This window comes from Nerophis ophidion, linkage group LG05 (assembly GCF_033978795.1).
Source record: "Nerophis ophidion isolate RoL-2023_Sa linkage group LG05, RoL_Noph_v1.0, whole genome shotgun sequence".
Classification (NCBI taxonomy): Eukaryota; Metazoa; Chordata; class Actinopteri; order Syngnathiformes; family Syngnathidae; genus Nerophis; species Nerophis ophidion.
The window spans coordinates 42,052,323-42,069,644 of record NC_084615.1 but is presented as its reverse complement, the minus strand read 5'-3'; the positions used below and the strand labels follow the sequence as shown (position 1 = coordinate 42,069,644).

Here is a 17,322-nt window from a genome sequence, read left to right as displayed (position 1 = left end):
GACGCTATATGCGCTAGTCCTCATGGTAAATGTGGTTTTCCTTTTGGGAAAACGCCATCGCTTTGGTTCACAGGTGCGGCCAATTAAAACCAAAACTGAAAATTCTTAAGTGGGGCTTTAAGTAGAGTTTATAAATCTTGTATCTGTGCCACATATAGCCTTATTTCAGTGTCAACAGTCTCCAGCTTACTTGCTACACATGTTTTGGCTCTGCCCACCCCTGTGCAGTTATTGGACCGACATTTTTAATACTTTGTCTCTTGTTGTAATTACCTACTAGGCCTTCTTTGCCTTTATTTGTTGTTGTATCTTTATGTTAGCAATTGGGACTTTTTGAATGAAATTGTCTGTGGCTCCATGTTAACGAAGTTGCCTGTACTATTTGACTGATGCATTTTATTGATTGATTTATTATTTTTCTTTCTTTTTCGTTTTGTCTCCTCAGAAAAAAAATTTGGTAACTTTGTTTGTTTTATAACTTGTGCCAGGATAGCAGTAATTGCACAAAGGCATTCTTCTTCTTTTAGTTTTCTGACAGCACGTAGGCGTTCGCATCAACTTTCGTCTTTTTAACAAATGGGTAAAGGGGGAATGATGTATGCCGTAAAACTAGTTGGCACATTTAATATTTAATAATAATGAATATTGTAAAATTCTATAATTTTTGTTATTTAAAGGGGAAAACCCGATTCAAAAGTACATAACAGTTGTTTACTGGCTAAAAATAAAATGATCCTGAAAGTGATCACATTCATTTTAGATTTAATGATACTGTACAATATCCTTAAAACATGTCCTTGTGAAATAATTGATAATATTGTACATTTTACTCCTCGTTTCATATTCAAAGTGAAAACATTTAAATGATCGGTTTGCCGTTTAAAGTGAGATCCGTACAATTAGGTCAGGGCTTCTCAAACTTTTTTTTTTTTCTGTCATCACCACTTTAGACTCAAGGCCCACCTACCCCCATCGCCCCAACAAAACAATTTATTGGACATCATGTGTGGTCTCGAGTTGTCTCTTTACTTTGTTGGGCCTGATGCTGTCTGCTGCTAGCCGTTTTAGACAAAGAACACACAGGGGTCTCTCCTCTGCCCCCACCTCCGCTGCCGTGAATCCAAGAGCAAGATACCCTTCGCCATATTTTCTTTTAGGTTGACTTTTTGGTTGATTAGACCCGTCATATTTTTGTTTCTCCGCAGACCTTTGAGGTGCGAGTTGCAAATGTATCCATTTTGTGTAATTGTGGTCCGCACATTAGCCTGCTACCCATCCGCGCGAAAGTTTGTTCCTCTTAGCCCTGCCTGCAAAAGTTACTGTTGCTATGTCTGTCAAACTTTCGCTCCTGCCGAGAAATTTAAAGCCTACAGGAAAAATAAGTAATTTACATTTATTTATACGGCGGATTTCACAGACAGAATCACAAAGTGATTTACAGTGTGTATAGAAAATGAAAGCATAGTAAAAAAAATCAAAAATAAAAAATGTCCTCCCTTTCCTCGCGCCCCACCTGTCATGTCTCTATTCCCCACACTTTGAGAAATGCTGAATTAGGTCAACATTTTTCGACCCGTATGTACAGTCACCGTGTGCTCGGAGAAGAGGTAGGATTAAATATAAGTTTTACTTCTTAATATTCCTTTTCAGATTTGTTGAAAGGTGCAAATGGAACCATGTGATGTTACTTGACGTAAACATGTCTGTAACAAATACATCAAAACCATAGCCGCGTGTGTAATGACTAACATTTACATAACATTTTGTAGATGGCATTGCATGTCTTGACTTGTTCTATTCTGTCTTTTGAACGTACAAGTCAATGTCTTGTTTTTTAGTGTGAGGTTTAACTGTTGTGTTTATTTTGTGTCATTGTGAAGTTTTTTGTACCTGAAAATCAGATATCCCGGCCCCCCAGACACATTTTTTCCTCTATATCTGCTCCCCAGGTCAAAATAATTGCCGAGTGTGACCGTGTGTGACCGTGTGTGACCGTGTGTGACCGTGTGTCTTGGCTACCACTCTTTACCGCATCTCTCCATGAACCCCGAAAAAAACATCCGACCAGGAGCGTTGGGCTGCAGTGCATTGTGGGTAGGCGAGTCTTGTACATGATCATGTTCTGTCGGTTCATTTGCAAAATAAACCAGAGAGCACAACTCAGCTTTGATACAAAATGAAAGTAAAAATAAGACTGAGAAGATCAAAATAATTGTCAAAGCAGCATCAAAGTTGTTGAAAGAACTATCTTGGTACCGGGTGCAAGCTGTACTACGGAGAGTAGACGTGACGGAGTCATGTTACCACATTCCAACACCCTGTTAATTATCCGGTGGAATGCCAGAAGTTTGATAGCAACCGAACGTGAATTAAAGGGATATATTAAAAATATGAAAACTAAACCACGTATAATTTGTATTCAAGAAACAGGGCTGAAGCCAAAATTTAACTTTATAATAAAAGGATATATAACGATTCGTAAAGATAGGAATGAAGGGTAAAGAGGATGATGTGCCACATTTATTAAAGAAGATGTAGTCACGGGTAAAGAAACAGCAGAACCTTTAGCAAAAAAATGTGTTAAAGTGCACAGTAATGATAATTTGAGAAATGTGGAAAAACAAAAGAGAGAAAAAACAATGAGTTTAAATATTGGGGAAATGATGGAAGACAACGTTAATAGCTTTACCAACACTATGGATATGACATTTTCTTTGAATGAAATGGTTCGAATTTTGAAAAAGGTTAAAAATACGTCACCGGGGAAAGACCTAGCGGGTTATCAAATGATCAAAAACTTAGGTGGCATCGTCAAAGAAGTGGTCTTGAAATGATATGACAGGATATATGAAGAAGGAGAATGACCGGCAGAGGGGAAAATTAGCGGTAACAATTCCAATATGCAAGTCAGGGTAAGACCCGGAAGAGGCAGGAAATTATAAATTTGGGGAAAAGTAATGGAAAAAAAAAAGATTAATGAAAGACTAGTATATTATTTAGAGTCAAAAGAAATAATCAAAAAACTAACAAAGTGGTAAATAATGTTCAAGACTGGGGAACGGCTTGAGGTTTAAGATTCTCTGTTGGAAAGACAAAAGTCATACATTTTACAAAGACAAAAGTACAAAACAAGCTCCAAATAAAAACTCTAAGGTGAAAATATAGAAGAGGTACAAGTATTTAAATATTTAGGAATATGGTTTGATAAAAATATGAACTAGTCAACCCACATCAGCAAAATAGATTTGATTAGATTAGATTAGATAGTACTTTATTTATTCCTTCAGGAGTGTTCCTTCCGGAAAATAAAAAAATAGGGGAAAAAGTAAAAAGGTGTTAAATATAATGAGGTCTTTGAGGGGTAATGATTGGGGGGCTGATAGGTTAACGTTGAAAACAATACATGTATATATTTATAACTTTAATTCCATCTGTTATTGATTACGGATGCATTATTTACCAATCTGCTTCAAAAACATGACTTGGGAAAATAGACCGGATCCAGTCACAGGCTTTAAGGTTATGTTGTGGAGCTACTACATCAACCCTAGTGCCAGTATTACAAGTAAAAATGAACGAAAAACCTTTGGACAAGAGGAGAGATCAACTCTCAGCAGTTTATCGGGCAACTTTAAAAGGATCCAAGCAAGGATATCCGACTTGTCCAGTGCTACCAATCTGCCAAGAAAAAGAGAAAACAAAAAAAGAATAGTTTTGGGTGGATTATAGGAGACATATGTAATAAAGTTAAAATTGACAATATTAAAGTTAGTCCTACAGTACCAATGCCTGCAATACCACCGTGGATGTTTGATAACCCAAAAGAAAACATGCAATTACTAAAGAATAGAAATTTAAATAGTTACCGGATAGAAAAATGGATTGAGATATGATATATACGGATGCATCAAAAACTATATAAAAAAAAATAAAGGTAAGAGCTGTAGCAGTTATCCCACAAGGAAACATAGTATTAAATAAAATAATCAGTGATAAACTATCTGTTTTTACGGGGGAATTGGTAGCAATTTATATGGCAGTTAACTGGATAGAGGAAAACAAAGCAAGGAAAGTAGTTGTGTGCTCGCAGTCCAACAGTGCATTGATGAGCATAAAAAACATAGCATCAGAAACAAGACAAGATTTAGTTTATGAAATAGTTCAGGCAATCTAAAGAATAAATAAAGCGGGAGGTGTGGTAACATTTCTTTGGGTTCCTTGGAAGATATTGTAGGATGGAATTCACAACCCATAGGATATAAAGCATTATACACGTATTTAAAAAACATTGGGTTAAATAAAAGAATATAGAGTGGGGATCCATCTTGATCCACACTCCATTTCAACCAGAAGGTTGCTTGGCGGAAACAACCGCCCACCTCCGGAATCAGTCCCCGCCCATTCCCCTTAGGCGCGAAATTCATTTGAGCGAAAGACATTGGAATGAGAGGAGCTCTTTAAAGCTCCTGAGAATCTTAAAAAGCTTACAGAAAACGAGAAAAACTTACAGCGGGTGCCTGTCGGACATTCACCGTCGTTTTCGATGATTTCCCCTCGGAGCAAGGATTCGATGTCTGGAGTCTTTGGCGCAATCAAGCCTTCTCCTCTGCCTGGAACGGCCGTTGACGGACCCGCCAGCTTTAAGGGAGACCAGTGAGCAAGAGATGTAAACGGAAAATCTGTAAGTAAATATATGTATATATGTATCGTATACCGCATGTTTTTTTTCTTGTAAAATGAGAATCATTTGACTCACCAGACTGCGATTGTGTTAAAACGATCGCGTTAGGATCTTACGGCAAATCCTCTATGAAACTAAATAATGAATACACATAATATTAAATAATTTGAAGGTTTAAACACACCTCGAAAATCATCTTCCAACTTTGTAAGACCGTTTAAGCAAAGTTCATCGTCTTTCACTTCGTCGTCATCGGCTGTTAAAAAAAAAAAGGTATTACATCGTCGTACAAGTGCAATGCTTTTAACGTTTAAATGCTTAAATGGAGTTAAACCAATGTCTAATAACATGGTAAAGCAGAGGTAATGGTGTGTGTGTGTGTGTGTGTGTGTGTGTGTGTGTGCGTGTGTGTGTGTGTGTATGTGTGTGTGTGTGTGTGTGTGTGTGCGTGCGTGAGTGTGTGTGTGTGTGTGCGTGCGTGTCCTGTTGATTCAAACGGTCATAAACATTTAAACTGTCAGATGGGAAGTCAGTAAAAACTGAACCCTCCTTTTGTCCCCCAAACTGACCTGTTGATTCAAACGACCGTAAAGACCAGTTGCTACGTGACACTGTGTTCTGCGATAGTTTTTTCCATCTGTTTAAATATGTTTTCGTGAGGTACGGAAGTTGTTTCAGTGCGTACGAATGTGTGTGTGTGTGTGTGTGTGTGTGTGTGTGTGTGTGTGTGTGTGTGTGTGTGTGTGTGTGTGTGTGTGTGTGTGTGTGTGTGTGTGTGTGTGTGCGTGTGTGCGTGCGTGTGTGCGTGTGTGTGTGTGTGTGTGTGTGTGTGTGTGTGTGAAGTGTGTGTGTGTGTGCGTGTGTGTGCGTGTGTGCGTGTCCACCAAAAACTTCCCAATCCACGGTAGATAACGATGAAAATATCGAGAAAGGGCTTCCGTCTCTTCTTTCTTTTAGCTGAAAACTGAATACGATTTAGAAACACTCGACTTTTTTGCGGAGCGTCAATGTAAGTTTTATTATTTTTATAAATCGAAACAGGCGTTTCACTAATCATGACCGAATCGAACAAAGTCTTTACGCTAACGTATAAAGCTCCACCTCCTCTGCGTGTGTGTGTGTGTGTGTGTGTGTGTGTGTGTGTGTGTGTGTGTGTGTGTGTGTGTGTGTGTGTGTGTGTGTGTGTGTGTGTGTGAAGTGCGTGCGTGTCCACATCTCCACACGTAACATTCCCAACCATCAATACATCGAAATCTGGAAGTTGTTTCAAACGATCGTAAACATTTAAACTATCAAATATATGGTCACATGCTGCTCAGATGACATTGCTTTCTTAAAAAAACTGAACCCTCCTCTGTTCCCTGTCAGGTCTTAACTCCACCCTCTTCCTGGTTTAACCACTCCCACCGCAGGTCTTAACTCTGCCCTCTTTCTGTTTAAAACTCCACCCTCTTCCTGGTTTAACCACTCCCACCGCAGGTCTTAACTCCACCCTCTTCCGGGTAAGCCACACCCACTTGACCTTGACATTTGAACCTGACCTTTGACTTTGACCTTTGACTTTGACCTTTAACCTTGACCCCCTCATAAATCATTAACCTTTGAACTTGACCCCTCATAAATCATTGACCTTTGACCTTGAGGGGTCATAAATCATTGTTTTATGGGGGGTCATAAATCACTTTTGACTAAAGGTAGGGACTTAACTTCTCTGGTGTGACGTTCATATTTTGTCAATATTCAGTGTTTTATCGTTCATAGAAAATTTTAAAATTCCATTACGTTTTTTAAGGCGGTCTGTCATAACGTTCTTAGCATTCAATCAGACTTTATTGTGAGGTTTTATATTAGTGTTCCTAAAAATAATTATACTGGCCCCCAGACACATATTTTTTGTCTATATGTGGCCCCCGAGTCAAAATAATTGCCCAAGCCTGTCATAGACAATGCAGCAGCCCACCGCTGCATAAGCTAGTTATTTCTTTGTAAAAAAAAAAAAAAAAAAAGCGCCGCTAAAGGTAATTTGTCTGCGTTAGGTTTTATAATGACAACGTCGCTGGAATTCTGTTAACATGCAAGTCACGTCATGTAAATGGAGTTTTCTTTCCGATTTTTGGAAGTTTTTTAGAAGGCTTTATGGGCAGAATAGATTATCTAGTTAGCTGCATTGTCAGCCGTGTGGGTTGAGCCAAATATTACAAATTTGAATCCATAAAAAAAAGAGAAACCCTTGCTTTACATGAAGATTGTGAATGATCGCAACATTTAAAACAGTGCAGTTCTTCTTTAAAAGCTGGCTACAACATTGTTTGCCACCTATTTGGCTTATATAGAGTAAGTATTGCTCTGTGAACAAGCGTCTTGTCACAACTTTATATTGTATATATGAATGTCTGGTACAGTTCTCCAAAATTGTAGTGTGTCCAATCAATACGGTTTGTGTCCATATTACTATACTATCTACTATACTATTAAACAGAAAAACGTGACAAAATCGAATATTCTTAGATTGGAATCACACCATTAAATATACTGTTTCCCCCAAGAGTGCAGCTGTGCAATGGCGGGGGGCTGGTGCACACACATACCAGCACAAGCACAACACAGCTGACTGTATAGCAGTCAGTCCTCAACAGCTGCATTTGACCACCATTTTTCATAGAAGAAATCAATAAAAAACCCATATATCGATCCATTGACAGTACACAGAAGGCCAAATAATGTAAAGGTACTTTAGGTAAAACATGAGTGTTGTCTTCGATTAATGATTTTTACAGTCAAATTGGATTTGTTAGATTTTGCCCCGTATCGACGATCAGTTAAAATGTTTTTGTTAAAGAGCAGAGCAAATGAGGATCTACACAAATAAACAAATCTCATTTTCAATGTATTCCACCTCAAAGAAAAAGGCTAAAAACTCAGATAAACAAAACAAAAACATGGTAGCGATTGGATAGTTTCAAGAGGTCCTTAGAATGGGCCTGTCCATGGTCAGCTTCGGCTCTCAAACTAGACTATCTAGAACAGGAGTGTCAAACTCATTTTAGCTCAGGGGCCACATGGAGGAACATTTTTTCCCAAGCGGGCCAGACCGGTAAAATCCTGGCATGATTACTTAAAAATAAAGATCAGTTGTTATTTATTTTCTGAATAAATTATGTGATACTGTTCATTTGTCAAATAGGTAGAATTGAGTCCGTCAGAGTTGCTCCCATTGGTTTTAATTAGTAATCTATCAGAAGGTGATATTCACGTAATTTACTCATTTTTGTCAACTGATGTACTAACATCATGTGGTTTATTTTGTACATTTGTGGCATACTCTACAAAAAAATGTGTCAATTTGGACTCATTGGTTTTATTACACGTGAAGTGAGAAGGGTATACATATTATTTCAGAATATTTATGTACGCCCAGAAAATGTGTCCCCAGTCATAAGTACAACACGAAATGCAAAGATGACCAATTTGTGTACTATCACTAATAAGCAGCGTAAATAGGTAGTGTCCAAACACAGAAGTGTTGCATATATCATAACATAGCTCTGCCCCCTCTGAAGTCATTTGTGTGGTGGGGGACACAAAAAATTGCTCTGGCGACCTCCAGTGGACACATTCAGAAACAAAAGTTTCTTTCAATTAAAAAAATCAGCTCATTTGTATATTTAGCTGTGGAGAGGCGGAGCCAACGGGCCGACTGCGGGGCAGGGCACGCTGCAACCCTGCCCAAGATGGCGGCAAGGAGGCGGAGGATGCGGTGGAGGGGAGAGGGGGGCATGTCGGGAGCGACGTCGCTGCAATCTAAATCAGGTGCGTGGCTCACACACCGGCACACAATTAATTCATCTCCTCACACTGTTTAAAAGGGGAGAAGGAGGAGAGGTCGCGGAAGGAGTTGGGGAGACTGCAGCACAGAAGGAGTGTAAGCAAAAGAGCGCACGACGACGCGGCCAACTGAAGGAGAGCGAGAAGCGAGCAGGAAGGAAGGAGCTGAAAAGCAACCCGGCAAAAGACTTGATTTTTGAAAAATAAATGAGTCAAACCTGCTGAGGAAAGATGTCCTTTCTGGGTGGTCCATTCAACCCACACGACGACGGCTTAAGTCCGTCACATCAGCAAACTCATCTCGTTGAGGAAACCTGTTGGCGGGCCTGATTCGGCCCGAGGGCCATACCTTTGACACCCCTGATTTAGAAGAAATTAAAGTTGTAAGAAGGTTTCCGTAGCTAAACATGTGGAAGGATCATTACCATTGCCAGGCGGCGCAAGTGAGGTAGGCCCAAGCAAACTGGTCAATGTTTCAAAGTTATGTGCGTCCCAGCGCGTTTGTCCGAGGAGTATGGTGGGCTGGCAGCAACGCATCTCAACAGGCACCTCGTCCTGATACTTGGCCTCGGGTACAGTACCTAACTCACCTCTGTCCATACTTGCCAACCCTCCCGGATTTTCCGGGAGACTCCCGAAATTTAGCGTCTCTCCTGAAAACCTTCCGGGACAAATTTTCTTCCGAAAATCTCCTGAAACTCAGGCGGAGCTGTAGGCCACGTTCCCTCCAGTTCATTGCGGACCTGAGTGAGGACAGCCTGTTTTCACGTCCACTTTCCCACAATATTAACAGTGTGTCTGCCTAATGACGTTATAACTGTGTAATGTGGTTTTATTGTTAGGCAGTTTCATTAACGTCCTCCCAGCGCGGTAACAACACACAACAACAGCAGTCACGTTTTCGTCTACCGTAAAGCAGTTTGTCTGCCGTAAACATCAATGTTGTGACACTCTTAAACAGGGCAATGCTGCCATCTACTGTACATGCATATGTCACAATAACATTTACGGCTGTTAGGGATTGCAGTGCACAACTGCGCACACAACAAGGAGATGAAGCAGAAGAACGAGGAAGATACAGCCATTAAGATGAAGTTCCAAGCTGCAGCTGCGATTGGACCTGGATAGCCTCCGGGAAGAAGTAGTGGACAACCAAGTGCTTGGCAGTGAAGATCTTCCTCAGGAAGCAAAGATTCACCGGTTTGGGGCCATGCTAGGGAGAGATGGAAGATTCCAGACTCTAGTGCATTTGATGAAAGCACTTTTGCGCGTGCCACACAGCAATGCATCATCAGAGAGGGTGTTCAGCATGGTTAGAAAAATAGTGACAGAATAGAAAAAAGATGGACAATTCAACCCTTAACTCAACAATGTGTAGCTGAGTGCTATGTGTGTGTAGATGTGTAAATAAATGAACACTGAAATTCAAGTATTTCTTTTCTATATATATATATATATATATATATGTAGGTGTGCGAAAAAATCACAAGACTACTTCATCTCTACAGATCTGTTTCATGAGGGGTTCCCTCAATCATCAGGAGATATATATATATATATATATATATATATATATATATATATATATATATATATATATATATATATATATGTAATCAAATAAATAAATATATATATATATATATATATATATATATATATATATAACTCACTGAAAGTTAAGTATTTCTAATATATATATATATATAAATATATATATATATATGTAATCAAATAAATAAATATATATATATATATATATAACTCACTGAAAGTTAAGTATTTCTAATATATATATATATATATATATGTATATATATATATATGAAATACTTGGTGGATTTTAGCTGTAAATATACTCCTCCCCTCTTAACCACGCCCCTTAACCACCCCCCCACCGCACCCCACCATCCCCCATCTCCCGAAATCGGACGTGTCAAGGTTGGAAAGTATGCCTGTGTCTGACAGAGGGGTGTTCAATGTCCAGTTGGACAGCGAAGTTAATAGTAAAATCAGACTCGTTTGAAGTGAATTATCGAATAGTTGACCATTCAAAGACACCCTTAGAATAACATTGATTTAGTCAACCTAATGTAGATGGCAGCCAATTAATTCCTATACTTTATTTTCATTTTTCCGCTGCCCGATATCAACGCTACAGGTAGTTTACTTGCATTTTAACCATGTGTGCATGCGGTTGCCTTAGAGATGGTAGTCATTGTTGTTCATCTGAAAAAGAGTGTTGTTTTGGGTGTCACCCACAACAGCAAAGGCTGGCACATGTCTTGTATGCATCATCTGTCCCCGGCCAGCGGTGTTTCCAGTAAACAGGGTGATTAAGTCGCCTCTCGTGTTTCTGTGCTACAAGGTCAAAAGCGGAGTCATGGAGTCAAACGGCGACCGGCCAACAAGTCACAGCGGGAATCTTTTTACAATTCCAACCTGACGGGAACCCGGGCTTGTTTTCCCTCACTCCCTCTTTCCGCCTCCTTCGCTTTGCTTCTGGCCTCGCCTCGCAAGTACACATTTCTCCCTCTCTTCCTGTCCTTGTGGGCAGTCATTTCGAGGCTGACTCAGCCCTCCACTCTATTCTCGGACCCTGAAAAACAGTGTTGATGCGGCCGGTCCGGTGGCTGCGCGTCATAACCCCGGGAGTCGTTTGTTCATGCTTCCCCTTCTGCCGAGACAACGCCACTTTTTCCCTCGCCTCTTCTCCCGAAAAGCGCAGCTTGGCTTTCTAACTGACGATACAAAAACAAACCACTTTAGGTCAACAGAAAGTGTGGGTCACTGTTTTGTGATGAATAGAGTACAACTGGACAGCCCAACATAGAACTTAAGAAAACATCTATGTTGATGGGTTCCTGCGGCCACTCAGTGAAGATTAGCTGTGCAAATGTTCAGATGAACCAGCCTGGAAGTTTTCGCGATCCAGTGCTGTGACCCATGATTGTAAAGTGGCAGGAAGACACCCGAAGAGAGTTTTTTTTGGTGCAGGATCACTCCATAATGAGGTTTATTATCCCACAGAGGAGACCGCAGTCTTAACAGTCAAACACATTAGAGTCCCTCTCGCTTTCATCGCGGGGCCGTGGTTGCTCCTTCTCTCTATTCCTGCGACCCACTCAAATAAATACGCCGATAAACAGAGCAGACAAATGCGTCCACAGTGCGCAAAGCTGCCTGTCTGTGCTGTTGTCCGCCTTTTAAGATGGGAGATCAATTCAAAGCATGACTGATATTAGCGCCGGTTGGCAAAGAATAAACTCAAAACATCTGGCAGGGAAGGGAAGGCGCTCGCTGCCTTCGAAGGCTTCTTATTGTGAGCGTTGACAGACAATAACAAGAGGTGGAACATGGTATGCTGGAAAGGAGCTCGACGTATTATCTCATCTCTGACAACGTTGCTTCTCAAACGGGCAAAACGGGGACTTTCAACATTGTCAGCCTGCCGCAATGTATTTCAGGAACTCTGAGAGGGAATGATTGATTAGACGGCCTGAGGACTTTGAATAGATGCGATAGAGAGAGTCTGTGCGCGTGGCAGAGATCTGCTGACAGAAAGTGTTGATGTGGAAGCACAGAGAATTGGAGGTGTCTCTCTGACTGTGCTGTGTTAACCCTGGGTGTTTTTCTGGATCAAACAGACTTTGCTCTTTTGACAGCTGACATGGCTAAATGTTGAGATTGGAATGCGCCACTGAAAGAGTTAGCAACTTTAGTAGAGTGTGCACTGAAAAAAATAACTCATAAGATTTACTTGAAAAAAATGATTGTAAGTATTTGCACACAAATGATTTAAGTAAAATGTAATGCTGCAATATCAAGTAACACTCACTTGCCAGTATCAAGTAAATTCTACTTACCATATAACATAACAGTTGTGAAGATATTAAGTAACAGTTACTTAATTACATCCAAGTTTTAAGTTATATTTATTTAAACAAATTAAGTAAAGTTTACTTGTTTTTCATCGGCAGGAACATCATTTTACTCAAAATTTTAAGTACATTTTATATACCGTATATACTTAAATATCCTTTTATTGCCGTCGGAGGGCTATTTATTTTAAAACCTCTTCTCACTCCTGCGCTTATCAGTGGCGTGCAGTAAAAAATTGAGTGTGATGAAAGCGATTTTAATAAAAAAATAATCTGCAGCCGCGGCCCAGTGGTTGGGGACCCCTGCTCTTCAGCATGTCATCACGCTCACTTTAACACCATGCTGTCTACATGCCAGAAGGACGCATGCGTTTCACTGCTCCTAAAATGAGATTGCACTGCATACTTGCTCAACAGCCATACCTTTTAAACTGACGGCTGTGATATAAACAACTTTAACATTCTTACTAATATGTGCCACACTCTGTGAACCCACACCAAATACATTTCTGGAGAACATCAACTCTGTAACACATTATAAACCCAAGATAAGAATTACCCATAATGCCACCTTGCAGTGCTCTGTGAAGTGAGCCTAACGGCCGGAGCAGAGCCGGTCGGCCAGAGCCTGTTGTGCTGTGCGCAAGCGTCGTCGTGCATGCGTTTCAAAACACTAGATTTTCAGAGTAAAGTTTATGTAATATTTTTAGGTTTATGTACGTACAACTATTAAACATTCAAATAGTATGAGGAAATATATGTAACACTTACTCTTCCCCATAATTCATGTATTACGTTAATAAAATGTTTAATTTTACTTAAGAAACTCTAGTTCTTACTGAATGTTAAAAATATTAGGTATAAATTATGACAGTTACTCTAATAGAGTTTAGAGCACCAAAAAAGTCACTTTTTTCAGTGTGTGGAAGGCAGTACTACTAGTTACAAAAGACCTGTGATTGATTGACTGAAACTTGTATTAGTAGATTGCACAGTACAGTACATATTCCGTACAATTGACCACTGAATGGTAACACCCGAATAAGTTTTTCAACATGTTTAAGTCGGGGTCCACGTAAATCAATTCATGGTACAAATATATACTATCAGCATAATACAGTCATCACACAAGTTAATCATCAGGGTATATACATTGAATTATTTACATTATTTACAATCCAGGGGGTGGGATGAGGAGGGTTTGGTTGATATCAGCACTTCAGTCATCAACAATTGCATCATCAGAGAAATGGACATTGAAACAGTGTAGGTCTGACTTAGTAGGATATGTACAGTCAGCAGAGAACTTAGTGAGTTCAGATAGCATAAGAACAAGTATATACATTAGAAATAGATTTGATTATTTACATTTGGTTATTTACAATCCAGGGAGATTGGATGTGGAGGGGGAAGGGTGTTAGTAAAGGGTTGAAGTTGCCTGGAGGTGTAGTTTTAGTGTGGTTTTAAAGAAGGATAGAGATGCACTTACTTTTATACCTGTTGGGAGTGCATTCCACATTAATGTGGCATAGAAGGAGAATGAGTTAAAACCTTTTTTAAATCGGAATCTGGGTTTAACGTGGTTTGTGGAGCTCCCCCTGGTATTGTGGTTATGGCGGTCATTTATGTCATGGCAGTAGTCTGACATGTACTTCAGTATCAGGGAGTGTAGCGGATTTTATAGACTAGGCTCAGTGCAAGTTGTTTTACTCTGTCCTCCATTCTGAGCCAGCCCACTTTGGAGAAGTGGGTTGGAGTGAGGTGTGATCTGGGGTGAAGGTCTAGAAGTAACCTGACTAGCTTGTTCTGGGATGTTTGGAGTCTAGATTTGAGGGTTTTGGAGGTGCTGGGGTACCAGGAGGTGCAAGCTTAGTCGAAAAAGGATTCAACGAGAGTTCCCGCTAGAATCTTCAAAGTGCTTTTGTTGACCAGAGAGGAGATTCCGGAGCGATATCTCGTTCTTGGGTTGACGTTTTTGATTACCTTGGTTGGCATTTTATCACAGGAAAGATTAGCCTCTAGAATGGAACCTAGGTAGGGGACCTCATCTTTTCTGGTGATAACAATGTCACCTACAGTAATACATAATAGTAATAATGTTGAGTTTGTTATTGCGGGTGTTTTGATTTTGAGCAAATTTCTGGATCATTGTCTCAAATTGAAGAAGAGTGTGTCGCCACTGCATAAATCAATCTTCTGGAATAAAGGAAAGATACAATCTCCATTCAGGATGGGAAGAATGAAAGCATTGTCCGAGCATCACTTGGAGACACAAATCACCCCGGGCCTTCACAATGAACCGCAGTGGGAGGCCAAGATGAATATTTACAACTAAAATGCAGCAATTATAAAGTCCTGGCAGAAGCAGAGCTTTAACAACAGCTCAGTGAAACACATAAACCACCATCTCTGCTTTAAAGTGAAACAGGACCAGGACAAGTCAAACAGCAATAGGCACATTTATTTATTCTCAGCCATTTAACATGTCTGAGATCTTTGTCTAGGCGCACTAATTGCTCCTTCCGACAGGAAGACGCTGAGTCAATGGCTAGTTTATGTACAAAGAGATTTTAATCTGATCCCTCTCCTTAGCTGGGATTGAAGTTTGCAGAGAATATGGAAAGTATGAGAGTTTGTGACAACACAGGATAATCCCTGACTGTTTTGCTAAGGTGGGTAAATATTTAAAGGGTTTGCCCCGGCCGTAAACCTTTGGCAATTGACTCGTGCTGTACGTGTGCGCTGTTGTTTTTGTTGCCCGCATCTCTCCAGCTCATTACATCATGGGAATATTTGTTTGGAAGGTTGATGAGGGGTCTCAGAAAATCCACAAGAATGCAGCAAAATCGCCCGTCCTTTTTGGCCTTGGCGTACGTCGACGAGAGACTGGAAATAGAGAAGAGAGCAGAGTGAAAGGAATGGAATCATTGTTTGTTCTTGGATGTGGCTGCCTTTTTCTTGCATGCTGTCTGGCACATCCCTTATAGAAAATCTGAAATGTTATACAGCCATGTGAAAAGAGGACAACCCGACAACTCTTCTAATCGCTGCACACAAAAGGGTAAACATTTGTTGAAACATGCACCCCTACTATTACTTTTCTAAAAAAAAAATACTACAAAATGTGCACTATGATTACACCCACATTAGTCTAATTGACTTAAAATTTCTCACACGGCTTTACATTACAGCCTCTTTAACTTTAGGGTGTTGGGCTGAATCACCGCAACATTTTTTCCAACCTTTAAAAGGGTAGAATTTGACCAAATTGGTTTGAAATTGAAATTTTATTTTAGCTACCTCTCTTTTTTTTTATGATGTATATTTTCTGCTGGATCTACTCTTTAGTTTGTGCTGCCCTTATTTGTTGCTGCAGCTGTTACATATACTGTAATATTGTACATGGTAATTGGGATTTGTTATATATTGTATTTGTTATATAAAAATATAATATAATATAATAATATAATATAGCAGTATACTGTGTATATAATATGTAAATATTACATTTATTTTATATTTTGTATTGCACTATGGTACATTTTTTTTCACCTTTATACCTGCATTACCCTTTCCATCCTTACCCTTTCCATCCTTTGTAACTGAGCTACTGTGTGGAACAATTTCCCTTGTGGATCAATAAAGTTTGTCTAAGTCTACGTCCAAGCAAAATATCTTTGACATAGCAACTAATTGACCACAAGGCATTGACCATTTGTCAAATGATTCCAAAACAGTTTAAGACCACTGTGTCACGTGTGTGCCAGCATGTCTTTCAAGTCATTTGGAGCGCAATCTATTTTTTATTTTTTTTTACATGACAAACTTTTTCAGGGTGGAACACCCATTAAAGGTCTCGGAGGGTCCAGTCTAGTGCTCAATTTTCTTCAATGTGCAAGGACATTTTTCTGTACTCCCTTTAAAATCTGTGTATAAATTAACTAAGGCTGTGCCAACCGATTGGCCACCAATCAGTTTTGGCTAATATCCGAGAAAAGGACGGGATCAGCCATTGCTAATTGATTAGCTATTGACAGGAAATAAGTAAGTAAGTTTATAGGAGTCTTGAGAGAAGATAATATAACAGGACAGAAATTAACAGTGTCGTAAAAAAACGAGCAGTGCCCAGCCGATCCAGGAGCTCGTCGACCCGAGGCATTGGGTACGCGTCGAAACGTGACACCTCATTCACCTTGCGGTAATCCACACAGAAGCGTACAGACCCATCTCTCTTCCCTGCTAGAACAAAAGGGCTGCACCACGCACAGTGGGATTCTTCTATTACCCCTAACTCCAGCATGGTTTTCAATTCATCCCGAACTACTCTGCGTTTGTGCTCGGGAAACTTGTATGGCCGAGACGGCACCGTAATTCCCGGACTGGTCTCAATATGATGTTGGATGAGATCCCTGCGCCCGGGTCGCGAGGAGAACACATATGAGTAGCGCCGCTGTAACTCAGCAACCTCCGCTCTCTGAGCAAATGTGAGCTGGTCATCACAGGGAAGAGGAGGGGAAGAGGCGGACCGCAGGATCTCTGGCCCCAACTCCTCCTCCTCTCTCACTACCGTCACCATGGAGACAGGCACCGCCTCCCTCCATGCTTTCAATAGGTTTACATGGTAAATTTGTAAGCCACCACCTCGGTCCGTGCGCCGAACTTCGTAGTCCACATCATTTATTTGCCGTGTGACCTCAAAAGGTCCTTGCCACTTCGCTAGTAATTTTGAGCTGGAAGTTGGGAGTAGTAAAAGTACTTTTTCTCCCGGTGAAAATTTTCTAAGCTGGGTTCCCTTGTTATACGCATACTTGCCAACCCTCCTGGATTTTCCGTGAGACTCCCGAAATTCAGCGCCTCTCCCGAAAACCTCCCAGAAGAAATATTCTACCGAAAATCTCCTGAAATTCAGCCGGAGCTGGAGGCCAAGCCCCCTTC

The 17,322-nt window shown here is 40.3% G+C and overlaps 1 protein-coding gene across 2 annotated transcripts in view; it reads right to left on the bottom strand.

The window, feature by feature from the left end:
* Window positions 1–14,827: 14,827 nt before the first annotated feature.
* LOC133552366 (uncharacterized) overlaps window positions 14,828–17,322 on the bottom strand; it is a 51,070-nt gene continuing 48,575 nt past the window's right edge. For both annotated transcript variants that reach the window (XM_061899577.1, XM_061899578.1), the window contains one exon: window positions 14,828–15,273. In XM_061899577.1, coding sequence (XP_061755561.1) covers window positions 15,072–15,273 — 202 coding nt within the window. In that variant the 3' untranslated portion in view covers window positions 14,828–15,071. The remainder of the gene's footprint in view (window positions 15,274–17,322) is intronic.